The 25565-nt window shown below is 36.3% G+C and overlaps 2 protein-coding genes across 3 annotated transcripts; one reads left to right on the forward strand and one right to left on the reverse strand.

The window, feature by feature from the left end:
- Nucleotides 1-22: 22 nt before the first annotated feature.
- Nucleotides 23-10219, reverse strand: RAD50 (DNA repair-recombination protein (RAD50)). 2 transcript variants are annotated; one of them, XM_020370644.3, is made up of 27 exons: nucleotides 10032-10219; nucleotides 9852-9938; nucleotides 9577-9744; nucleotides 9327-9502; nucleotides 9126-9240; nucleotides 8516-8744; nucleotides 8171-8349; nucleotides 7914-8084; nucleotides 7385-7489; nucleotides 7196-7303; nucleotides 6903-7114; nucleotides 6712-6804; nucleotides 6189-6316; nucleotides 5352-5466; nucleotides 5135-5264; nucleotides 4802-5011; nucleotides 4379-4587; nucleotides 3995-4196; nucleotides 3351-3520; nucleotides 2953-3277; nucleotides 2659-2784; nucleotides 2523-2575; nucleotides 2279-2429; nucleotides 2126-2188; nucleotides 814-947; nucleotides 592-720; nucleotides 23-448 (listed from the first exon to the last, which is right to left on the reverse strand). In XM_020370644.3, the coding sequence occupies exons 1-27, from the start codon at nucleotides 10152-10154 to the stop codon at nucleotides 409-411; spliced, it is 3951 nt and encodes a 1316-aa protein (XP_020226233.1). In that variant the 5' UTR covers nucleotides 10155-10219; the 3' UTR covers nucleotides 23-408. The 2 variants fall into 2 exon arrangements, with proteins under 2 accessions (XP_020226233.1, XP_020226234.1); XM_020370645.3 differs by having other exon boundaries at nucleotides 9852-9904; nucleotides 10032-10171.
- A 926-nt stretch (nucleotides 10220-11145) lies between these two features.
- On the forward strand, nucleotides 11146-24668 carry LOC109807919 (3'-5' exonuclease). The gene is made up of 6 exons (XM_020370649.3): nucleotides 11146-11433; nucleotides 12864-13043; nucleotides 13849-13979; nucleotides 14090-14248; nucleotides 23890-24000; nucleotides 24275-24668. Exons 1-6 carry the CDS (start codon nucleotides 11181-11183, stop codon nucleotides 24353-24355), a joined length of 915 nt encoding a protein of 304 aa, XP_020226238.2. The 5' UTR covers nucleotides 11146-11180; the 3' UTR covers nucleotides 24356-24668.
- The last annotated feature ends 897 nt before the right edge of the window (nucleotides 24669-25565 follow it).

Genomic DNA, 25565 nt, shown 5'->3' on the forward strand with positions numbered 1-25565 from the left:
TATTCGAAGGTGGAGAAAAATGTATGCCAATGTCTTGGAGAGCTTTTGTTTATTTTGAATAGCCATACAAATTATCCTGTGAAAAATAATAAAATGACCCTGTTTTGTTTTCATATCACTATTCTGATTTACTGGCCTACAATAACGGGGACCATCCATGCAATAAATCGACCAAATACGTAAAACCACCGCTAAACAAAAAATTCTTGTACAAATTGCGGTCATACTTCAGCTTTAAAATTTCTTAATTAACTAGGATCAGGCCACGTATCTACAGCATAAATGATTTTAAATGATTTGAAGGGATGCCAAAGGTTGAATGCTAAAGGTTTTGAAAGGATTTGCATTCCGCCAGTCCACCGACAAACAATTTGGATGAGTAACTACCAACCATATAAAATCCGTCCTTCAGTCAAATATCTCCTGACTTTCGATTATACTATGCTGACTGAAAAGGTGAGATAGAAAATGTTAAGGAAGAACTGTAAAGTGTTCAGAATTTATCACTCGGTAATAATAAATAAAAGCAGTGAATAAGTGACACAGGAGTGACATGAAAAACAAACGAAACAGAAGTATTGTTGTTCTTACAGGTCATCTTTGGCGACACGATAATATCTCTCTGCATGCTGGCGCTGACCAATCAGTTGAGCAAAACGCTCATCATGAGTGATTACAATTAGCTGAAAATTTTCCTGGCCTTTCCTGTCCTCCATGATCCTTCATTTTAGGGCAGATAACACATAACATCACGTTAATGCGTAATTAATTCATTACTATTAATTTAATCAGAACTGGGCAATCTATTCGCACCTTACGAGAGCTGCAGCCAGACTTTCGGCATTTGGTCCATCTAAATTTGTGGTAGGTTCATCCAGTGCGAGTATTCCACAATTGAGACAAAACGTTTCAGCTAAAGCCAACCGTATGATAAGAGATGCCAGAACCTGTAACCTCACAGTTAAGTCAAGCTTATCTGTTTATATTTTTAATTCAAAAAAAGGGAATACTAGACATGAATTTCCCCAGTGGCAACATTATTCAAATGGGTTGAACTGAACTAACAGTAGTTCAGTTAAACTTAACAAAACTAGAAAATAGTTTAGAAAAACTAAATTAACTATTTTCTAGTTTGATAAACTATAATTCTAAAATTTCAATGAACTAAACTAAAATAGTTCAATTACTCGAGTTAGAGTTAATTGGCTACACGGTGATTTTATGCTCGCGCATGTTAAAAGTAATAATAATACAAAATACCAAAGTGACCTCCGATGGTATAAAATCAAAATGTCGTAATGAATAAATACATTTTGATTAAAATTAAAATAAATTGACAATTTGTATTCATGAATTAAATTTTGAATATAAAAAATTGTTTTTATTATTTTTTAAGTTTAGCATGTGAAAGATTAACTAATACGAATTTTATAAATTTTATGTGTATGTATACATAAATATACCTTCATGACTAAAACACGTGCAAAATGTAAATTCTTTGTTTTTAGTGAGTAAAATGTAAATTCTAAATGATTATTAAAATAATAAATATACTTTACCAATTTATTTTATGAAAGCAACCTAGAACAATAAGTTTATTAGTTATTTATCTCATTTATAAGAGATTTTCAGAAAACTAAAAATAAGTAAACAAAGAAAAATCTAAAAAAGATTGATAATTATACAGTAGTTTTAATCTTAATAATCCATTTCTCAAAAAAAATCTTAATGATCCATAATGAGATTTAATAATTAATAATTTAATATTTATTGTCCCGCTACAGTTCAAGTAAAATAGGCTTTTCGTTACAAAGTTATTAAAGTAGTCTTGTCATTTGTATTTAGTTATTTACAACGACGCAAAATAGTATAAAAGTATAAAATTGTAACTTGTGACGTTAAAAAAGAACAAAAAAAAAATTAAAACAGAGCAGAAGATGCGCGAGTGCTGAACCCCAGTACCCACTGCCCACATGTTCCAACCCAACACTCACATTTTTTTATCAGTGCATCAGCCTATCTTAGTTTTTTTAAAATAATTAGTTTAGTTTTTCTTTTTATTTAGTTTAATTACCTATTAGTTTAGTTTTAAATAGTGTTATTTGAACACCCCTAGGCAACATACCTTCTGACCTGCACTACATCTTCCTCTCATCTCCAACTCTGCATCTCCAGTTTGCATGAGAACCTATATGGAATGCAAAAGAACAATATCTCAGATTTTACGAGGAAATTAGACAGCTTTTGAAGGAATAAATGTTTCAATATAATGTCAGACCTTGTAACTGTAAGAACGAGTCCCTGCACCTTCGGAGTCTGAATGAATACTAATGTAGTCTATATCTTGTCCTCGATAAGTTTGCTGCCATAATTCCCTTATAATTTTGTTGATTTCTTCCATTTTCATTGCGTGAAAGCGCATCAATGCTCTGAAAGATGAATAGGTAACACCGGAGTGACATGAAAACAAAGAATACAATCTTAACAATGTATTGAACATCACCAAATTTTAAGAAGCTCACTTATCAAGTGCATTGTAGTATTTATCCAGATCCTTGTTGGCCATTTCAGTTGTCTGAAAAGAAAAGTTGACTTGTCAACAATATAAAGCAGAGAATTAAAGAAAGCATTCAACTGCAGTATCACACATGATTACACCTTAAGCTGGATAAGCTGATCAAAGTATCGCTTATCTATGTCCTTGTATTGAGCCTGCTTAAGATCAACTTTATTTTTGGAAATATTGCTTTGGTAAACAGACATTGTTCCATGGCACCTGTTCATCTGTCAACCAGTTACGGGTATATATCCAAAAAAGAGAGAAATAAGGTTTTCAGCTCTAGATTAGAAGCAATAACATATAACTAACGAAGATACAAATATAGAATTGGTACTTGACTGATTTACTCAAGCTTGCAAGCATAGATGTAAGATTCAGGAATTTGTAAATACCTCTGAAAGAAGTCTCTCCCTCTCCTGTTTTAGTTTCTGGAGTTCAGTTTCAACCGGAGAAATCCCACCAGCCTTCAGTATATTTTCTTCTAGTGTTTCAATTTCATGTGTTAGCTCATCTACTTCAGCCTTTGTTTTCCTATAATTTAAGTTGTCCTCAATATTTCTTTTTAATTGATCTTGATTTCGTATCAAATCTTTACTTTTGTTTAGTTCAGCTGAAATTTCCTGCTTCCTGGTATCACAACTTTGAAGTTGAGATTCTGATAGAGATTTCTTTTCCTGCAGCTCCTTCAACCTGTCTCCTTTCTTTAACTCAGAATACCTAATCTAACAAAACATATGTTAAAGAAATTTGGAGTCTTAAAAACTACCATTTTTCAAGCAGATAAACTTACTCTTTAATCTTGGAATTCATTTTAAAAATTGCATCAGCTTCTTGTTGATAAGTTCTCTTTTGTTCAGCCAGATTCTCATACTCGCGACTGAGTCTAATTTTCAGTTCATTATGGTCAGCAAGTAATTTATCTTTCTCCTTGGATAAAGGTCTGAGAGCTTCTGCCAAATGCTGCAAATACACAAATTTTGGGTAATACTATGTATTTTGATGTGATAAAGAGAGACTACTAATAAATTTGAATTTTTTTTATTGAAGTAAAGGTTTTTGAAGAAAAGGGTGTCTTAATATTTTTTTTAATGTAAATAAACACAAACACAGCACACCGAATCTGAGAATGAACTAAAAACAAGAGTATGTACCAATCAGCAAGCTTGAGAACTTTGAAAAAGAGGCAATTCCTTTAGGGGGGGGGGAGAGCTGCTTAATATCTTCATAATATACACAATAACTGATAACAGCATGTGTGTTGAGAGCATTAATCATTTTATTAAATTTTCTTTTGAAAAATGTGTATAAGGAGCTTATCCTATATTCCTATATTTCTCTTTCCCTTTATTTATACATGGAAAGGGGTAAGAAGGCCATTACATATGCTTATAACTTAAAATTAAGTATCCATCAATGTATGAGATAATTAGACACCTTCTCATCAAGATCAACTTGGGTCTTTTCTTCAGTTAACCGTTCCAATTCTTCTTCTAATCTTTTAACATTTTCCAATATGGCAGTTGCTTTCACTTTTTCCTCCCTTAGACTGTGCCACCGTAATCGAATATTTGATAGATCATTCTCCATATGCCTTTCTTCATCCCTCAGCCTCTCCAATTCAGATTGCAAATTGTCCCTTGTAACCAGGATATGCAAGGAAATAATGATACGAATAAGAAAAATAAAACAAATCTCATAGTAAATAAGTGCACTCAAGGAATAGGAGATGATGCTGAGACGAAATTCAATTATCATAATGATCTAGATTGTAAAATTGTCCACGTTAGTAAATAGTAAAAATTAACTTGAGTTATTTACTTTGTTCTCTGCAATGTGTTAAGCTCAAATTGAATCTCCTCCAGAGTCCTCACTCCCTGTCCTCGAAAATCAAGCTTATATTCTAATTCCTCAACTTCCTTTTGCAAATGTTGAATTTCTAGGAAAAGCCGGTCAGCATTTTCAACAGGTTGCACCAATGTCTCAACCAAATCCTTGTCTGTCTTTATTTGTGCTAAAACACCTAAAACCTGAAAATTGCAGGATTTGTATAATGCAAAACAAGTTAACACCAAGAGACAAAAAAAGGGGGAGAAACAGATAATACTAAGCAATTGATAAAAAATAATAATCATCATCCACAAAAACAAAAATTTAAGGAAGGAAGCAATGAGTATGTAGGGATCCAACTGTCTACTTAAAATAATTTTCCAGGAAATGTTAAAAAGAAATTATGATAATTACATCGTCAAGAGCCTGAGATTTGTCATCCATCTCTTCTTTAAGTTGTTGAAGTTCCTTTTCGGCATTTGGAATTGTCTCCTTGCCAAGTTTAACATAATCTTCATAAACCAAACGAAGCTTATCCAGCTGCTGATAATGAGACTCAGCATTTGAGGACTCCACAGCGAGAACTTTCATATGCTCAGCTGAACTAGCAGCCTTCACTCTTTGCTGTAATTAAAGGAAAAAAGAGAAAGGCCAATTCAAAACAAAAAAAAAATATAAAGTACTTGCTCAAAGCCAATGTATAATATTAATATCAGTATGTTATAATAGGATGTGAAATGTACCAACCTTCTTGACAAAATCGTCTTCTTCTTCTGAAGAGAAGGAGCGCTCACAGCAAGGACAAACATGATGAGCTCTTGCAACCCTTTCAAAAGGATCAAACATTTGCCGCATACCATCAGCAATATTATATTTGCTGCAAGCAATCACCAGACAAAGTATTAGTACATAGGAGACCAACACAAATAGAAGATGTCATGAATGTGGTCTGGCACAAATTGACCTTCTCTGGACTTCTCTTTTCTCCTTGGCAGACTCTAAAACTTTGAGATAAGAATCAATTCCAGAACATTGCTGATCCAAAGACTGAAGCTTGGATTCAATAAATCTCTTTCTTGCTGTAAGAAAATTATTTAAATTTAAATGGTTCAAAACTTTGTATTCAGTAATTCAGCAAGGTGAAAAGAAAGAAAGCACACTAGACTATTGGGCAAAGGAGAAGCAGCATAAAGAAATAAAAACATCATTTGGGCATCATCAGCCATATCAAGAGAGATACAAAATGCAAAACTATGCAATGGCTATTTATTCCAAACTATTATCACATTATTGATATACAAATCCATATGACTTTCAAAATCACTGAAACAAATCCATATAGACATTAAACCTTACTAACCCAAACTTCATGGGCTTTCATAGTTGATTTGCTAAAAACTCAAGGTAGATGATTTGCACCATTTTTTTTGTGAATATCTAATTTCTTTTAATCTTGGAGCCAGTTTAACATACACTTTTTTAACTTGATTCCTACACTTTTAATATAACTCTAATAGATAACAAAACAATAAACATGGTAAGGACCATATTGGGAGTGATTTTACATGAGGACTATATTGAAAACTTTTTTCTTTTATTGTATATGAACTAAATTAAATAAGAGTGCCACATATATGGGGAAAAATATTTTAAAACAAGAAAAATTTGTCGATGTGTGTCTACCAAACATTTATATTACCTATGAACCATTACAACATCACAGATGCAGAACTCAACATTGATTTCACTCAAAAACTACAATATTTATACTCAACTTCTTTGAATGATAGATAGCACTTACATTCCAAATCCTTGTGGTGTTTGGATAGGTTATTATTAACCTCTTGTATTTTCATCTGCAACATATTGACTTCTTTCTCAGCTTCACGGTATTTGGCATTCAGATCATCAAATTCAGCTCCAACAGCCCTGCACCACAAAAAATAAAAATACATGATATTTTGTGATCTACATTGTATTCTTACCCAACGTCAAACTCCTTCACTCACACTTGTCATTCCAAAAATATGATAAATCTGACATTGGCTCATCCTCAACAGTCAAAATATGATCTTGGCTCTGCGAATATTCTAATACAATAAACCTAACCCCATGGCTTTCCTGATGCAATAAAAAAAATCAGTCCTATAATCTCCACATGGATGTCCTAATTTGGGTGTGAAAGATGTGTTAAGATCCCACGTTGACTATAGATATGGCCAAAGTAAAGGTTATAAAGGTTTGGACAAGCCTTACCTTATGATTCAAGCGCTAGTACTAAAACTCTACAAGATGTAAACAATAAAAGAAAAGATTTCCCCAACCTTAATGCTTGTGTAACTTCCTTCTTCACATCCTTGTCAAGAGGGACCCTCCCTTTCAGCACCTTTCTTATTTTGTCCTTTTGATCATCAATTCTGTAAAGAAGAATAAACAGATTATCACCAACTTCCAAATATATAATTCTGAAAATTAAATGCAAAAAGTAAAGAAGATAAAAGGAAAATGGTTCTACATCTTTTTATGTTTCTTCTTCTGATTTTCTAATTCTGCCTTCTTATAAGATATCTTAACTCTGTTCTCTGAATCAGAAGACATGACCTCCTTCTCTCGATTGACAGCCTTAATCTTTTGATCTACACTATATATCTCATTTTGCAACTGACGTATATTTGGTTCAAATTGTCTTTCATCAAGTTGGTTTGCCTTCCTCTCAACCTCCTTTCCCTGCAAGCATTACTCAAAATTATGTTAATCATATTAAGGTTATAAATTACTAAACAACACAAAAGAGCAGGTTGCCCTTACCAAATTTCTTTCTCTTTCATCTATATGAGAGAAGTTTAAATTAGGTATTTCAAGTTCAGATTTATCAAGCTCATTTTTCTTCTCTTCAATTCGCTTCAAAATGCCACTCTGCATACATAACAAGGTATTGACACTGTACAATTAAGATAAAGACAATCGACAAGAATTGTATGCATTGAAACATCAAACCTTGATCTCTGTCTTAGCCTTTTTTTCAGCCTCAGTATCTTTCCAACGGTCATTTGCATTCATGTAGCAATCCCATGCCATATTGAGTTCATTGTCATTCGCTTTCTGCACAAAAGAAGCAAAATAACAGTCAATAGTCACGTTTTCTTCTATTTGATATGGTGAAAATACTTTAAAAATTTGGGCAAGCACATTCTTTAAATAAGAAAACAAAGTCACTAGAGTGGATGGAAGAAAGAAATAAGTAAAGTAGTATGTATAGACACAATATCCTTGCTAAAGGAAAACCCTATAAAAAAAAAAAATCAAATGGGCAAAGCATGCCAATCTCTCCGTATATCCAGCAAACAAATCATCTACAATACTGCCAATAAAATACCACAAAGAAGACAAGAAGATCCCTTTTCTGAACTATTAAGTAACAGCAAGAAATTATCCTTGAAAATAATGCCACTTCTCAGTTTGTCTCCAATCAGACACCTAAAAGTGAACATACAGCATAAAACAAATGAGAGAACAGAAAAACTACCTTTTTATCACCCAGATCCTTCTCAAGATCTGCCAACCTCAATTTTACACGATTAGTGAGGTTTAAAACAACCTCATCACTGAATGGTGACTTTGGAAGAGATCCTAAATTATATCTAGCAAAAAGACTCTGAATGGAGGAATCACGTTCATTCTTCAAAGACAAGTGAGCCTGCAGTTCAAATTAGAGATAAAATTACAAGAACATTATGCAAAACTAGATGTCACTATAGGAAGCTTGTGTATCAATTCATTTACATCTGCTTCATTTTGTAGCTTGCTAATCTCATGGATGAAATGAGGAATGGTCTTCTGAAGGATGGAACTTTTATCATCAGTGTCAGTCCACTCTCTTTCCAGCCTTTTTACTTTTGCTTCTAAAATTGCAATTCTTTCTTCAAACTTGGTCTTCCATTCCATCAACTCCTCATCAGTGTCTAATAAAATATAATATGCATAAGAAACCATTAGAAACTTTCAAACACATGGGGCATATCTGTGTAAATCCATTAGGAATGAAACTATAACAATATAGAAAGGGATAAAGAAATCAAAACTGTCTCAATGTTGGTAATACATGTATCATGTTCCACACTTACACACCTTCATTCTCCTCAGGAAGAGCTGCATATTGTTTCTGTTGTTCCTTAAACAGAGTGCTTCGTTGAGCAGTTTTTGTTGATATCTGCTCTTGCAGCTTCCGCAAATCTTGAATTGTTTTCTCCGCATGACGAATTTTATCATCCAATTTTTTAATATTCCCATCCAACTGTTGCACTTGACATTTTACAGACTCTGTTTTCTCTTGATCCTGTGCAATGCTTTCCCGAAGCTACAGGAAAACAAAATTAAATAATTAGGATTTATTTTTCTTTTAGAATGGCCCAAAAATGAAAATTACAGTAGGGCAAAATGAGCTCATTAAAGCGGAAAAATTTACAAGAATGTATTCCTCCATTAAAACAAGAGAAATGCGTATGGTCATCCCCCATAGGCCAAAAAATAAAAGTGTCAAAATAATGAGAATACCAGCTACTACACAAGTAGTGAAAATTTGCTCCATTAAAGTAAAACAAAAGAGCACATGTTTTCAAACACTTTTAGTGATTCTGCAGATTTCAAGATTATTATCCTATAGAGGGAAAGTGAGAAAATGTAATGAGCAAACTTTACATACTTATAGCGTTGTCATATTTTGGAAAAGGAAAGTGACCTTGTAAGCAGCATCTTTGAGAGTCTGAAGATTTTCCAGTTTCAGCTTATAAGTCTTTATCTCGTGACCCTGCTCCTTGTGAAGTTTCTTTATAACTTCCAGTGCCTTGGTGTATCTACTCAGTAAGAAACATAACATTCATTCAGGTGCTAGTAACCGCAAGTCATGAATAAACAACGGAGAATTGGGATAGAGAGCTACCGAGTTGCCGAAAAGATATCGTCGAACTTCTTCTTCAAGGTGGAAGGATCCTGGAGTGGCCAGTTGGCTTCGTCTTGGTGAACGAATATAACATTTTCGAGAATGGCCTTGGAAACGCCCATGAGCGCGGGAATCTCTCGATCCATGTCAGCGCATCTATAGCTGAGGCAAACTTTCTGACAAACAGAGACAATGCATAAGAAAGTTAATTGACAGAAACAAGAGGGTGAACAAGTAGAAGTAGAAGTACCTCGCCTGTGTGAGGATTAATAGTTTGAAGCACACTCTCTATTGCCTTGTATTCCATTTTCGAAGCCTTTTGCGTCAGCTGAAACGACCTCACGCAAACGACATCTTTGCCGGCGGCCGTTTTAAATCGGAGCTTAATCTGTCCCTTCGTTTCGGTTTCTCCTGCAACCTTACCGATTCCAAATAAACAAACAAACAATCGCTGAGGTGAGGCAAGTGATTATTAATCGATAAAACGAAAAAGCTAGAAAAGCATAAATGAGAGATTGAACTTACCTTGGGGTCGTGAATGAAGCTGTGGCCAGACCTGGCGTTAGGAGGCAACTCACCTGTGCATGAAAGCTTCAAACACTCTATGATCGTCTGCTTATTCAAGTAAAGCAAAGAAAAGCATATGAGAGGAGAGAATTGATAGAGTTAGTAACGGAATGAGAAGATGAAGAATAACGATCATACGGTTTTGCCAGCACCATTAGGACCGACAATTAGGGTTAATGGCTTAAAGAAGGTGATGACGTTCTTATTCTCTGGGTCGAAGCTCCGAATCCCCTTAATCAACATTTTATCAACGGTACTCATCTTCACTATCCCTCTCAGTCTCAGTCCCAGTCCCAGTCCCAGTCCCAGTCCCGCCCTTTTTCGGTTTTGTTACAGAAAAACTCGCTCCACTCAACTCACTCAACTCAGCGCCATTGCTTTCTTTCTCCGCTCAAAACAATTTATATATTTTGGACCGGACCAGTATGAGCCCAAATCCAATCCAAATAAATGGCTTTTTTAGGTGTGATTGATTTAAGAAAATATTTTTTTATTTTTATTTTAAAAAATAATTTTCATTTTTAAAATTTGAAAAGCATGTTTAATCTGGCTATTTTCAAAAAAAGTTTATAAAATATTTTTGATATAAAATTTATGATCAAATTTATTTTTTATATAAATGAATTAAAATAATATTTTATTTTATAATTTTTTTAATTTATTTTATATTTATTCTCATTTAAATACTATCATCCTCTCAGCAATTTTACTTTGAAGTGTATAAATATTTCTTATATTTTTTATCAAATAAATAATTTATTATTTAACAAGTAGTAATTATATATCAAAATAAAATAAATATTTTATCTTTATAAACAAATATATATATATATATATATGTATTATATTTATCTTAAAATATAATAACAAAAATTAATCATATTAAGTATTAATTATATTTAATAAATAATATTTAATTAAAATAATTAAATTAAATAATATATGTATTTAAAATTTTATAAAATAATTGTATCTAATAAATCTTATAGTATTAATATATTAATATATTATACGTATTAAATAAAATTTCTCTATTTACAAACAAAAAATATAAAACAGATAGATTGAATTATGTTTATAAAAAAAATCAAGTCTATTGTATTATATATACAAAACTATAAGTTTAGAAGTAAGTTAAAAGAAATTAATAATTATTAATTTTAAAAGTGTAAAAAATTAGTGAAAATGACGTTTGTTCATTCATTATCAATTTTGGATGTTCTCCATGTTTATTTTTAAAAAAATAAAAATACAAAACAGTGAAATCGGACACCCTACATTCCCTCCATGTTTTCGAGTCCGAAGTGGGGAGGGGAGGGGTTTGAGATGAAGAACGTGGAGGGTGGTTTCACGCGACTTGCCTCGTTCGTCTGCGATTGTGAGCCATTCTCGGAGGAAGACCTCAAAGCCATCGACGCCTCTCTTTCCAACGCCACCAATAAACGTCCTCGTTCCAACGATCACCCTCCCCGCCGCCGCTTGCCCACATCGCTTGTCGCTCTCCAACACCCTAATGCTTCTTCTCTCTCGCCTCATCCAGGTTCTTTCTCCTCCCCCTCCTTCTATTTCACCGTTTCAAATACAGCTCCTCTTAGGGTTTTTCAATTTCGCCCGCCAGATACACTAATTTCTCATTTCTGCTGTTTAGCATGCCATACAATGTATGGAAATTTTGTGATCCGTTTTTCTATAATATACAAAGTGACACCGGTTCAGTAAATACAGTTTCAATCACTATAGAGGATGAAAAGTTATATGAAACAATGAGCAATGACTATTCCTGTTCACCCTCTTTGGAGGCAGGTGAACATTCAGTTCTTTTATGGATTATTGTTAGACCTTCATATTCTAGGTAATATGATTTTCAGTCTAAGTGCCATCCCAACATGCTATGCTGGATAGCAGTCTACCACATTATTATGATTTCTCCCCACTTAAGAAAAGGGCATGATGCAGGTAAGGAATGAGTAGGATAGAATTGAGTGTAGAACTAGTCAAACAATACCAATAGTAAGGGTGTGCAAAAGATCCAAACACAACCGAAATGTTTTGGAACTGAACCTATATGATCAAAAAAAAAATTGAACTGTTTTTGAGAAAAATCCAAACCAAACCACTTTATTAAAATGGTTTGGTTATGGGACCATTTTAAGATGATTTAGTTTAGTTCTTTGAAAAACCCAAAGCATGCATAGGTGTGAAAAAGATAAATAAACCGATCCAAAAGATATGAACCAAACTGTTTTTATAATGATGATCAATTTTCTAAAATCTCCATTTTTTGCACAGCCCTAGCCAATGGGAGTGAGTCTGCTGTAACAAACCACAAAAGAACGTGTTAATTCTGGGTTTAATAGTCAAGTAAAAGATCTTTCATACAATGGCTAAAGTTTTGCTTTTATAATACAAGGTAAGACCTTGGAGATTACACCTTTTAGGAAATTCTAATAAACTGGATTGAAATATGAAGGAATCAACTTGCATCTCAAAATATAATCATTGTCACTTACTGCTAATCCAAGCCCATTAGGTATCCTTGGACCTTAAAACTCAAACACCCAAACACTTATTTAAAATAAATTGGACCTAAAATACTATGCATAAACTGAATGTATGAAAGTTAATTAAATTATCTTTGAAATTATATGGTTGTAATTACTTTTAATAATCTTCTTCCCTACTGCTTCTGTTAAGGCATGTCTGAAGAGGACATAGTATTTATGACTCTGTTTGATTGGTTTCACTTTGTATAGAGATGCTTGAAAGGAATTCCATTTGGTTTTTAGAAACAGTCAATTAGTTCTAGGATATGATAAAGGAGTCTTAATCTCCATCTATGGTTCAATAGCATGAAAAACTGGAATATCTATCTTCTCTTTCTCTGTTAAATTGAACTTTGAATGAATTTGTATCTACAATTGCTCAAATTTTTCTAGTAACATTTATGATATTGTTTTTCATCTTGCCCAGGCTATTCAAGAATGAGATTACCTGTGTTGAAGTTTAGTGGTCAAATTATGTATAGCAGGACTTTTGACGCTGTAGAGAAAGCTGCAGCGAAGCTCTTACAAATTCTGGAAGAAAGAAAAAGAGAGATGATGCAAATTGTGATTGGATTTGACATTGAGTGGAAACCCACCTTTAAAAAAGGTTGGTTCTGCTCATCTCCTTTTTTTTCCAATAGCTGATTATGGCATAGCATTTACCTGATTGTACTGGGTCTGTTACAATTGCTGCATTTAGGTAATAATATTTGTATGTATCTGATAGAGTAATGATAAATGTCTATCGCATTTTGAGGTGGATTGGGGTGGAAAGAAGAGAGATAGGAAGAAAAAAGAAAAAGTTGAGAGAGAAAGTGACGTATGTGATAAGTAATGTAATGGAAAAGGAGGAGAGATATGAAGAAAATGCGAGTGAAAATGAGATGAAAGAGAATGTTGGTATATCTTGAGTATTTTCCTATCTGATATCAAAATATTTTTGTTGGTTAAATAAATAAGGATGAAGAAAACTGTTTCCTGCCCATTTTGCCTGTTGTTATCCGACTAGTTTAAATTTTTGAATTGATAATTTTATATCATGTGGAATATAATGTTTTATGTATAGATCCTTGATCAAAATTCTAGAACATCAGTGGACAGTCATGATGAGAAATTTCAAAATACCTGGGAGGCAGAGTCTCTCTATTTTTGTGTTGCAATGTAGATGAGGGTAAGAAATGATTCAAGTACTTGGGGGATTAAAGTTCTAATTCCAGCCAATTGTTTGGCTTCTTGCCCATACTTTATGGATTATCTTTTAGGTAACATTTTGTTCACCTATGGTGAGAGAGGAGTTGCCTACTTTTCTGCAGCAGGAGAGTCTTTCCTTTTGCCCCTATAAAACATTAATTCTTAAAAAAGAAAGAGATTGCCATAAATTACTGAATCATTATTGTATAAAACTTTTATAGGTGTTCCACCAGGAAAGGTGGCAGTGATGCAGATATGTGGTGACACTAGTCATTGTCATGTTCTACATCTAATTCATTCCGGAATCCCTCAGAATTTACAGCTTTTGCTTGAAGATCCCACAGTCTTGAAGGTTTATATTTCTGTTAGGATGGATTTTAATTTTCTTGGCTTGTTTTCTTGTGTGTCTATGGGAAAGAATCAATTGTCACAAGCATTAATACAAAGTTTGATGTGCACTAGGTTGGAGCTGGGATTGATGGGGATGCTGTGAAGGTTTTTAAGGATTATAACATATCTGTTAAAGGTGTGATGGATCTTTCTTTCCATGCTAATCAAAAGCTTGGTGGAGATCAAAAGTGGGGTCTTGCATCCTTGGCTGAAAAACATTTATCAAAACAGGTATGTTTTTGAATCCAATTGTCTTAAAATCAGAACAGACATGGACATTGTGATTCCACTAGTCCAGTCTTCTTCTGACACTTGATAGCTGAAAATTACTGTTATGTGCCCTTCCAACTGGCTGGTTAACTGGAAAACTGTCGCCAGTTAAATGTGACAGACCTGCTCACACCCTTCCTCAAATTTTTATATGGTAGACTCTGAAAAAAAATGAAATTTTGTTGGTCTTAAATTAGCCAAAAGGAAAATGACACGTCCTCTTCCCACTAAATCAATACATTATTCAATGTTGCATATTGTAACTAATGTTTTTGTTGCATCCTAAATTATTATCAGTATATCTAATTACAAATTTTGTATTAATATTTTTTTGCCATGAATAGCTTTAATTACTAGATTAGTGTAGACCCCTAAAATTGTCCGGGTCGGAAATAAGACTCGAAGACTCTCAAAGATCAAAGGAAAGTCAGCCAGAAGGACTCCCAGAAGACCATAGGATGACTATCTGTAGGTTTAGAGGTCTTAGAGTAGCCAAAAATAAGAAAGTGGGAGGTTTGGAGCTCAATACGGCCTCCTTGGAGTTCAGTACGGCCGTACTGCACATTTTGTACTACAATACGGCCGTACTGAAACCAATACGGCCGTATTGAAGTTTCTGTATTTCAATACGGCCGTACTGAATTCAATACGGCCGTATTGAAGTACAAAAACTCAATACGGGCCGTATTGAACCCAGGGGCCGTACTGCGCCTCATCCCTATAAATAGGACGTCATTTGGACGTCATTCCACACTTTCACACTGAGTTTTAACCCTCTTCTTGAGTATTCTGGGTTTTTTTGAGCAGTGCTCTGCCTAGAAATCACTCGGAGAGTTGATCCGACAAAGTTCTCGAGTTCTGAGCTTTTTGCTTGAGTCTCGAACTGAGTCGAAGGGAAATCCTCCGGATTTCCATAGTTAAAATTTTCTAGGAGGGAGCGAGCGGGCTTGTAGAGCGAGGGAACGCCAAAAAGCTTCCCAGTTTTACTTGAATATAAAAGCACGCTTCAAAGGTTTCTTCTTAAGACCTTCCTTTTACTGCTTTCTGTGTGTATATTTAACTGTCATCATGTAGATAGTTAAGTTATAATTGTTTAGAATAAATAGGGGTAATTTAGTAATTTCGCACTATTATTTTTAGAAATAATCTGTCATAGGGAACCCGAAAGGGGCGCTGTGGGGTGCTAACACCTTCCCCACGCGTAACCGACTCCCTTACCCGACACTGGCTGTCATGGCCGAAGTCGATTTTTGAATCGATTGCCTTAAACTTCTTTTTCCAATGTTTTGAGTAAAACATTGGTGGCGACTCCATGAACCCTTCCTTTTTATGAAAACCGCTAATCCATGGAGGGTCCCGCTTGGGATTAACATGGATTGGTGAGCCTTTTAATAAAATTGCTCGTTTGACAAGGTCTCAGTTTGAGAATAAGTCATTCTAGCAATCCATATTTTTAAACAAATAAAAGAGTCCAACCATCGTCGCGATTGCCAAGGTCCGTTTCGGCGGGTGGCGACAGATGGCGACTCCGCTAGGGAAGCCTCGAGAGTCAGTCCCATTTAGTGATGGATTCTTTTCAAAATAATAGTTTAAAATTACTTTATCACCCCTTACTTGTATGATAATATGCTTTATCTATTTGGCTTTAATAACTGTTGTATGTTTAAATTTCCGCAATTGTTTGAAATAAAAACTGTACACAAACCTTTGCACACAACAGTTCCCCCTATACCCGGGGGCATGAGTGGAAAGCCATAGGGAGTGGATGTTAGTACGGCCGGTTGTCGAATGGGTCTATAGGTGCCCGTAGACCGTTGTCGGAAAGCATCACTCAAGGTGATAACCATGAACTCAAGTCCGACAGTGCGTTGGAACTTTCCATCGACTTACGACGAGAGGAATTGGGTCCCTATAATGGGGGCACCTTGGGGGCCTCAGACCAGTGAGAACAGTTAGAACCTCCTTGAATATGCACTTTTCTGCAGGATACCCCTACCTCGTGATTCGCTCGTGACTGTTCGTGGATGAGTGAATTGTGTGTGCATTGATTATGTGAAATTGTTTGAGCATACATTGCATTTCTTTAAACATACAACATTCCTATTCTTTTAAAAATAAGAATAAATAGGAATAAGAATCTTCCATTATACGGTGTTAACATCTACCTTCATCACATTCATATAGGTAGTTTCCCTTTTCACCCAAAAAATACAAAAAAAAATACCCAAATGAAAAATAAAGAAAAATATTATTTATCCAAACCAAGCAATATCATGCATCATCTTAGGAACATCCTGAAAACATGATAATGCTTAGTTAAATAAACACTATGCATGCATATTCAACATCACCATCTCATATCATGCATTTTATTGTAGATTATGGAGGGATCTAGGGGAATACAAGGGCAATTGAAGAAAGTGGACTTCTTATTGTACCGTGCCGAGAGGTTGGATCACCTCTGTTCCTTGATGCCACGAGAGGCTCGTTTGGAGTTCGAAAAATCTTATGGACGAGTCCTCGACTTGATGAAGATTTGTGTGGATCCAGCTTTTCTAAGAGCATTGGTCCATTTTTGGAGTCTCGATCTGCATTGTTTCGAGTTCCCCCAGTTTGACTTAGTTCCTACTCTCGAGGAGTATGAGCTCATGCTACGCTGGCCCAAATCAGCAGGGGTCTATATCTTCCATGGAAATCATGTGGCCGTAGAGAGGGTCACGACTCAAGTCAAACTGCCATCACGATCATCCGCTTTAGTGGGGAACGGCAGTATCAAGGGTTGGAAGCTCGCAATGATTGAAGACCACCTTTCTTCCTTGGCTGGTGAGGGAGATTGGTTAGCTTTCAACAAGACTCTAGCGTTAGCCGTGTTTGGGACGATCCTATTCCCCTTTCACGCTAACACAGTGGACCATGCAGCTATGGACGCTTTCTTCGCTTGGGACGTACACATGAAGAGTCCCGTGCCTGCCATTCTTGCCGACACCTTGCTTTCTGTTAACCTATCTCAACAGAAGCAAGGGAAGACTATCCGATGCTGCACCTCCTTGTTGTATGTGTGGGGCATCACACACTTCTATGCCTCTAGTCACATGGGGACCTTGCCCGATCCGTTGAGGAGTTTTTCGAAGATCCCCGTACGCCGCCGATATGCTTCCGAGTGGAAGGAAGAGATGGAACAGTGGAGTATTGAGCACTTCACGTGGGTTTGTCCTTGGTTCCGTCCAAGTAATGTATTGACAAGATGCGGCAGTTATCCAAGCATACCATTGATGGGCCTCAGAGGTTGCATAGCCTACTCACCTAGATTGGTTATGAGACAACTAATGAGGACTCAAATTATTCCTACTAAAGAGGAGCTTGGAGGGTTGTGTTTCTCCTTTGATTCCGAGCATCAGAGGGATATGCACGCTGTCATTAGAGCGTGGGAGAAGCCAATCTATGAGGGAGATCGAGAGCTTGGAAAGCCTCGGGTATCCGCCTCCACCGACTACGAGATATGGAGGAGCGAGAGGGGGGTGTCTCAACCATCCACCTCTTGCGCAACCGCAACCACAAGGAGGTTAATGCAAGAACAAGTCGACGCCTTGACCAAGAAGCTGGAAATTATGGGAGCTCAGATGAGAGTTCTTGAAGAGAAAAATGAAGAATCCAGTTTCATCATTGATGGTCTACAAAGGCAATGCAAGAAGAAAGATCACGAGATAGAGCGGCTCAAGGATGAATGTGCTAACCTCAATGAGGAGGCTACTCGGGCATCCAAAATGCCAAAGGTTGAACCGAGTAGTCAACTCCAAGAAATTAACGCAAAGATAGCACGCCTTGAAGCCGAGCATGCAAGGCAGGCACAGTTGATCAAGGACATGCAAGACGATCTGCTCTTGACTCGATCCGACGCACAACAATGGCGGGAAGTTGCTCAACAACAAACCGCAAGCCTTTCCAACTTCCGCAAGAGGGAAAGGGAAGGACTAGCACAAATGGCTAGACTCCGAGAGGAGAAGGATCGAGCCGAAGACGAGCTCAATGAGCTGCAGGCCATGATCAACTATCACATTCAAAAAGCGAAGGACGCTCAGAAGATCAGTGATGATATGAGCCAAGCGGTCCATACGCAAGTTGAAGCAATGGCACGCCATGTAGAGGAAGCCGAAGATGAATGGAGAAGAAAAATGAACCCGCCTGTGGGTTTTTATCGGCTTTTCTCATATTGTAAAAAATTGCTTCAAAGCATTGTATGATAAGTTGTACACTTTCTATGATCAATGAAATCAAGTTTTTGATTTATGAAATCTCTCAATTGCCTTTGCATTTCATAGTCATTCATTTGCATACATCTCTCCAAGTAATTTAATAATAAACATTAATAAAAAGAAAGAATTAATCGATGCGTATAATCAAAGAGTGGATCGCACGCCATTTGTTATCAAATGCAAACCAACAACTGCGCCAAGCGAGCACACGACAACTTCATTGTTGGTAATCAAGACGAACAAAGGGGAAGGTCCGACACCGTTAAGGATCACTACTCCAAGGCCTTTTCCCTACGAATCAAATAAGGCTGTGCCATGGATATACGACATCCATTTTTCTGCCGACAGCGATTTCTCTAACATCGCTGGACTTGGGGGCATGACTAGGAGTGGCAGGATCTACACTCCCAATGATCTTCATGATAAAAGCTCCCAAGAATAAAGGAAAGGAAAATAAAGAATCTGAGGAGGAAAATCTAGAGACCGCCTTCCAAGCATTGGAAAATGCCAATGTCGAAACATTTCCCCGAGAAATGAAGAAGGTAGCCCATATGCTCACCAAGAATGGATACTTGCCGGGACAGGGACTTGGCAAGGATTCCCAAGGAATTCCTGAGCTACCTATTATCAAGGATAATACGGGGAAACAAGGGTTAGGATACAACCCTAATAAAGATCAAAGGACGAAGAGGAACCAAGATCCTTCTCGACGTTCTTTAAGCCAGATCTTTAGGAAGGCCGGTTCACAAACGTCAAGGCCGGTCGTTGTCATCAAGTGCTTTTCTCCTTCTGATAGGGATGTATAGACCTGATGACTATTAGAGATCACTCCTCGGGGACAGCCCGACCCCCGAGCCTCAATAGGGCACATGTTTCCATTATGATTATAATAAAATCATTCTTTATTATTTCTTACTGCTTCTCTTCTTGCTTACAATAAATTTCTAAACCGCATTATTTTTAACCCTGTTTGAATAAACATGAATGAGGTTAAAATTGTCTTAATAACAATAAACCCGCATCATTTTTATGTGGAAGTGTGCGTGACAACTTAGAGCACCTTTCCTTGGCCTCGACAAGTGCCATCATGGATAAAAAAAGAAGTCCTTCAAAAACAAAAATCATAAAATAAAAGAAGCTCGGCAGGAAACCCAAAAAGGGGGCTGCGCAAAAATAAGAGCAAAAGACCCGCTAGGAATCCCACGAAAGGGTGACCTAGGCAAAAGTTAGGGTTGCAAAAATAAATAAAAAACAAAAGTCCGCTAAGACGCCACAAAAGGGTGTTTTAGGCAAAAATAAGGACAAATCAAAAAAGCAAAAGAAATCCATGATGGTACCATGAGCCAAATTCAAAAAAGAAAGGCTCAAGGGAAGCTATCCAAGTTGTCAAATCACAACATCAATAAACAAGACTTTTTTAACTTCATAAGTGTTTAATCAAACAAGCCTAAACACATAAGCCTACCTTGGCCAGCCATTCTTACAAAAACTATTTTCAAAAAAATAAATCCCCTCTAAAACACAAACTTTCAAAAAATATACCTTTCCCTTCTTTTCTCTCTTGTCCCAAACGATTTTAGAATAATCTAGTGGAAACATGGAGATATAGTGGTCAATAGGAGGGTTGACATATCTTCTAAAGGAAGGGAAGAATCACTTGGTTGATAACACCAAATCTCAATATAATACGCATCATTCCTCGGTTATAGAAGACGGCAGCGCACAGTCCGTCTTGAGGAATGGCAGAATCCAAACAAAAACGCATCGGTTAATTCTTTTGAAAGATAAATCAAATAGAATTAGGTGCATCATACTGCATACATGCATACAGATGATAGGTGTAATGGAAGATCACTTATTCTCTGTTTATTCAAAAAAAAAAAAAAAAATCAGACTTCAGAAAAAACAAATGCGCCCGTATCATGTTTAGTACACCCGTACTAAAAATAGGGTTATGAACAAATTTTCAACTCAATACGGGCGTACTGAAATGGATATGGCCGTATTAGCCACAAAGAAATTTTCAAAGACCTCTTCATGAGGCAATTGCATAAAATAGAAAAATAGGAAAAATTGCTTGTGTATGGCAGCGGTCAACAGAAAAAGTCGAAAAATCGACAAAAAAGGCAAAAATACAGAAAAAGCCAAAAATCAACAAAAAAAGGCGAAATACAGAAAACCCAACAAATTGTACAAAATAACTGAGCCTGGAGAGGCTTGCCGAAACAATACTCATACAGAATAACTGAGCCTGGAGAGGCTCGCCGAAATAATACTCCCTCATCAGAATAACTGAGCCTGGAGAGGCTTGCCGAAACAATACTCATACAGAATAACTGAGCCTGGAGAGGCTCGCCGAAATAATACTCCCTCATCAGAATAATTGAGCCTGGAGAGGCTTGCCGAAATAATACTCTCTCAGAATAATTGAGCCTGGAGAGGCTTGCCGAAATAATACTCTCTCAGAATAACTGAGCCTGGAGAGGCTTGCCGAAACAATACTCCCTCTTAGCATAATTGAGCCTGGAGAGGCTCGCCGAAATAATACTCTCTCAGAATAACTGAGCCTGGAGAGGCTCGCAGAAATAATACTCCCCAGAGAAACCTCAGCTTAAGCTCATGGAACAAATCCCCAGCGAGAGCTATCAAAGCAAGATCGTCAAAATCCCCAATGGAAGCGCGATCATCCAAGCAAAATATTCAGTCAAAGGACTTGAAACTTCCTCAGTGGAAGATAGCTCTCTGACTCAAGCGCTGAGTGAGGCTAAGCCTGCAGAGGCTTCCTAAATAATACTCTGGGATACATAAGATCCCCAAATCCCCAGTCGCCTACTCAAGAGGCACCCCTACAAAAGGAGAAAAATAAAAAATATCAATAATCATTCCCCAAGTGGAATCCGGCTCTCAGCCAAACATCAAGCGTCAAGATGATCCGCCTAACAGAAGAGGCTAATCACAATAGAATCCCCCAGCGGATAACAGCCTACACAGAGGCAACAAAACTCAAAAATCAAAAGAGTCACCCGAATAAGGATAACCGGGATACTCCACCAACGTCGAAAGGACGTCAGCCAATCATAAGGCATTGCTCACATCAGAAAAGAGCATCTTCGTGTCTACACCCCAAGGAAACAGAAATTCCTCAATGGGCACCAACTACGCAAAGGAAAGTTGGGACACAAGAACCTATGAGTAACTGCACATCCCCTAGACGGATCCCTGCGTTATCCAGCCCTCAGTGGCACAAAAATCAAAAACAATCGTCGAAACAGCATCGTGGACTGTGGAGACAAAATCATCACAAAGCCTGGAGAGGCAATACTCAGCTACCCAGATGTCCAGAGCACCGAGGTATGCACAAAGCCTGGAGAGGCAACACTCAGCTACCCAGATGTCCAGAGCACCGAGGTATGCACAAGAGGCGATACTTAGCTACCCAGATGTCCAGAGCACCGAGGTATGCACAAGCCTGGAGAGGCGTTACTCAGCTACCCAGATGTCCAGAGCACCGAGGTATGCAATGAGCCTGGAGAGGCGACGACTAATACTCACTCTAGAGAGGGCAAACTCAACCTGGAGAGGCTACTCAACAATTTTCCCACCTGAAGACACTACAAGTCGGAAGGATGGCTTATTCCCCGGACAATTGGGTCAACTCCTTTACTTATCAAACGGTACACCAAAAGGCCGTTTGACTAAGTAAAGGGGGGGCAGCTGTAGACCCCTAAAATTGTCCGGGTCGGAAATAAGACTCGAAGACTCTCAAAGATCAAAGGAAAGTCAGCCAGAAGGACTCCCAGAAGACCATAGGATGACTATCTGTAGGTTTAGAGGTCTTAGAGTAGCCAAAAATAAGAAAGTGGGAGGTTTGGAGCTCAATACGGCCTCCTTGGAGTTCAGTACGGCCGTACTGCACATTTTGTACTACAATACGGCCGTACTGAAACCAATACGGCCGTATTGAAGTTTCTGTATTTCAATACGGCCGTACTGAATTCAATACGGCCGTATTGAAGTACAAAAACTCAATACGGGCCGTATTGAACCCAGGGGCCGTACTGCGCCTCATCCCTATAAATAGGACGTCATTTGGACGTCATTCCACACTTTCACACTGAGTTTTAACCCTCTTCTTGAGTATTCTGGGTTTTTTTGAGCAGTGCTCTGCCTAGAAATCACTCGGAGAGTTGATCCGACAAAGTTCTCGAGTTCTAAGCTTTTTGCTTGAGTCTCGAACTGAGTCGAAGGGAAATCCTCCGGATTTCCATAGTTAAAATTTTCTAGGAGGGAGCGAGCGGGCTTGTAGAGCGAGGAAACGCCAAAAAGCTTCCCAGTTTTACTTGAATATAAAAGCACGCTTCAAAGGTTTCTTCTTAAGACCTTCCTTTTACTGCTTTCTGTGTGTATATTTAACTGTCATCATGTAGATAGTTAAGTTATAATTGTTTAGAATAAATAGGGGTAATTTAGTAATTTCGCACTATTATTTTTAGAAATAATCTGTCATAGGGAACCCGAAAGGGGCGCTGTGGGGTGCTAACACCTTCCCCACGCGTAACCGACTCCCTTACCCGACTCTGGTTGTCATGGCCGAAGTCGATTTTTGAATCGATTGCCTTAAACTTCTTTTTCCAATGTTTTGAGTAAAACATTGGTGGCGACTCCATGAACCCTTCCTTTTTATGAAAACCGCTAATCCATGGAGGGTCCCGCTTGGGATTAACATGGATTGGTGAGCCTTTTAATAAAATTGCTCGTTTGACAAGGTCTCAGTTTGAGAATAAGTCATTCTAGCAATCCATATTTTTAAACAAATAAAAGAGTCCAACCATCATCGCGATTGCCAAGGTCCGTTTCGGCGGGTGGCGACAATTAGTAGCAGTTAAATAAGTTTTAATTTAAGAAAACAATAACAAAAAATTTAACACGTGCATTACTGCACTTAAGCCATAATTCATTTTGAATAAATCGTTAATTCTTTTCCTTTTCCATTGGCGTTAGTTGTAAGTTCTTCAAAGTGAGTAAGGTCTTGTTAGACCAACAGAATTTATAGGCATGTCGGAAATAGACAATGAAAAAAGTGGATGCCACTAGTAATAAAGTGTTTTTCCTTCTCGTTCATTTTATCCTCACACAAAAATAACAAAAATAGAGATAACAAGTATGTCATTTTCTAGAACTACTTGATCATTACTCTCTTTCAATAATCTTTTGCATTTGCTTTTATTTTATTTTTTGCCCCTGGAGAGGGGGAAATGTTAAGGGGGGCAGGGAGAATTTCAACTGCCGTCTAGAAAATGGTGAGGAACTACGTTGGCAGAATATTTACCCAGCTTGTTATGCTTGCAGCTTAAAAAACCCAAAAAAATAAGACTGGGAAATTGGGAGACTCCTATTTTGTCACAGGGGCAACTAGAGTATGCTGCAACAGATGCTTTTGCTTCTTGGTATCTTTATCAGGTAATTTCTAAGAGAATAAAATATAAGAAGTTGAACTTCTCTCATAATATAAAATAACTTGTATATCTCAATTTTTTTAAAAAAATCATAAGTTGCCTAAAATTGATTTTAATGTTTGATTTATTTTACCTCTTATTTTCTTTTTCCTTAAAGAATTTAACTAAATAGTAAATACCAACACCACTCAATAATTGGTAGCCTTTTCTTGATGTTAAACTGTAAACGTCCTCGATTGTTGGTACTTGATACAAGGAATTGATTTATTCTTCTACAGGCGATTAAAGATCTCCCGGACCCAGACGCCCAGGAAGTTACTAACAGAAGTGGGGAAGTTGATGGTGTACCGCAAGAATGATTACATCTTTAGTGTTTGTATTGAATTTCATTTATATTTAATTATTTACTTGTTCCAAGTATCTGTTGTAATATTTTGTTATTCCTGCTCGGACACTCATTTGAGGGCGAAGAAACCCTTTAGGGAGTAAGTTAAGAAAATAGAATGGAATAGATATGGTGGATGATGTGATGACGAAAGAAGAAAAAGATTAACACATTGAGTGGATGTAGAATTTGAGGTGTTTAGGATAAAAGCTGTTGAAAAAAAAAAGTTTATGTATGACCAATGTAAGTCATCTAATCAAAATTTCTACTCGTTACACATAATAAAATTTTGACTTTAGCCTTATAATGTAAAGTTTACATTACATATTCACTAAACTCAGTTATTTTTTATAAAGTTAAAATTAATTATATTTAAAAATATTTTAAGTGAACTTAAAATAATTATTGTAAAATATAACAAACTTAACATACATGTCAACCTGTAATTGGTTAACAATTTCATTTGCAAGAGTATTTTAATGAAACTTATAATCTATTTAGTCAAATAAGTAAGAAACCAATCTGTCTTTTTAAACACACTTCTGACTATATTCACTTTTGTTTAAATAAATTGTAGGGTGAAAAACTGGTGACCTAGTCTAAGATAAACGAAGTCTCTTAATGATAAATTAAGAAATTTAAGTTGGGCACATAATATTCATGTATATAAAGTAGGGGAAAATGTATTTATCTTTTATGAGGTCTTAAATTATACTTGCACATACATAGCATCAAAGTAGTGTGCATCACTTTCTTAAATAAAGTAAATGGTTTGTGTCGGATTATTCAATACGCGACGATGTCAATATATATATTTTTTTTGGTGATGTGAATATATGTTAAAAAACTAGAGAGGTTGTGATTAATTTTATTAACTTATTAAAAGAAATATTATATACCTTTATTTATTATCTCCATAATTCTATCTTTTATTCATTAGTAAAATAATATTTAATGTTATTTTCAACTTTTAAAATGATAGATAAATACAGTTTTTTTTTTAATATTACAGATTAAAAAGTGGAAGGGATATTGTTTTGAAATAAGATTAATTATCTTATTTTTCTCTCTTTTGTTTATTTATTTCAAAACCACCAATAATTAATAAATTAATATAATTAATATTTTATTTCACAGTTACAGCTTATTATATTAATATTAAAATGTCACAATTATAATATATA

Source organism: Cajanus cajan, chromosome 3 (genome assembly GCF_000230855.2).
Source record: "Cajanus cajan strain Asha chromosome 3, NIPB_CcT2T_4, whole genome shotgun sequence".
Taxonomy (NCBI): domain Eukaryota; kingdom Viridiplantae; phylum Streptophyta; class Magnoliopsida; order Fabales; family Fabaceae; genus Cajanus; species Cajanus cajan.

Excerpts from the sequence above, each read along its gene's own strand:
- RAD50 (XM_020370644.3), bottom strand. The coding sequence starts at position 10,154 with ATGAGTACCGTTGATAAAATGTTGATTAAGGGGATTCGGAGCTTCGAC. Across the intron at positions 9,745-9,851 it reads GCTTCATTCACGACCCCAAG|GTTGCAGGAGAAACCGAAAC; the intron begins GTAAGTTCAATC and ends GGAATCGGTAAG. Across the intron at positions 4,588-4,801 it reads AATCTCAGGCTCTTGACGAT|GTTTTAGGTGTTTTAGCACA; the intron begins GTAATTATCATA and ends TGCAATTTTCAG.
- LOC109807919 (XM_020370649.3), top strand. The coding sequence starts at position 11,181 with ATGTTTTCGAGTCCGAAGTGGGGAGGGGAGGGGTTTGAGATGAAGAAC. Across the intron at positions 13,980-14,089 it reads AAGATCCCACAGTCTTGAAG|GTTGGAGCTGGGATTGATGG; the intron begins GTTTATATTTCT and ends GATGTGCACTAG. Across the intron at positions 24,001-24,274 it reads CTTCTTGGTATCTTTATCAG|GCGATTAAAGATCTCCCGGA; the intron begins GTAATTTCTAAG and ends ATTCTTCTACAG.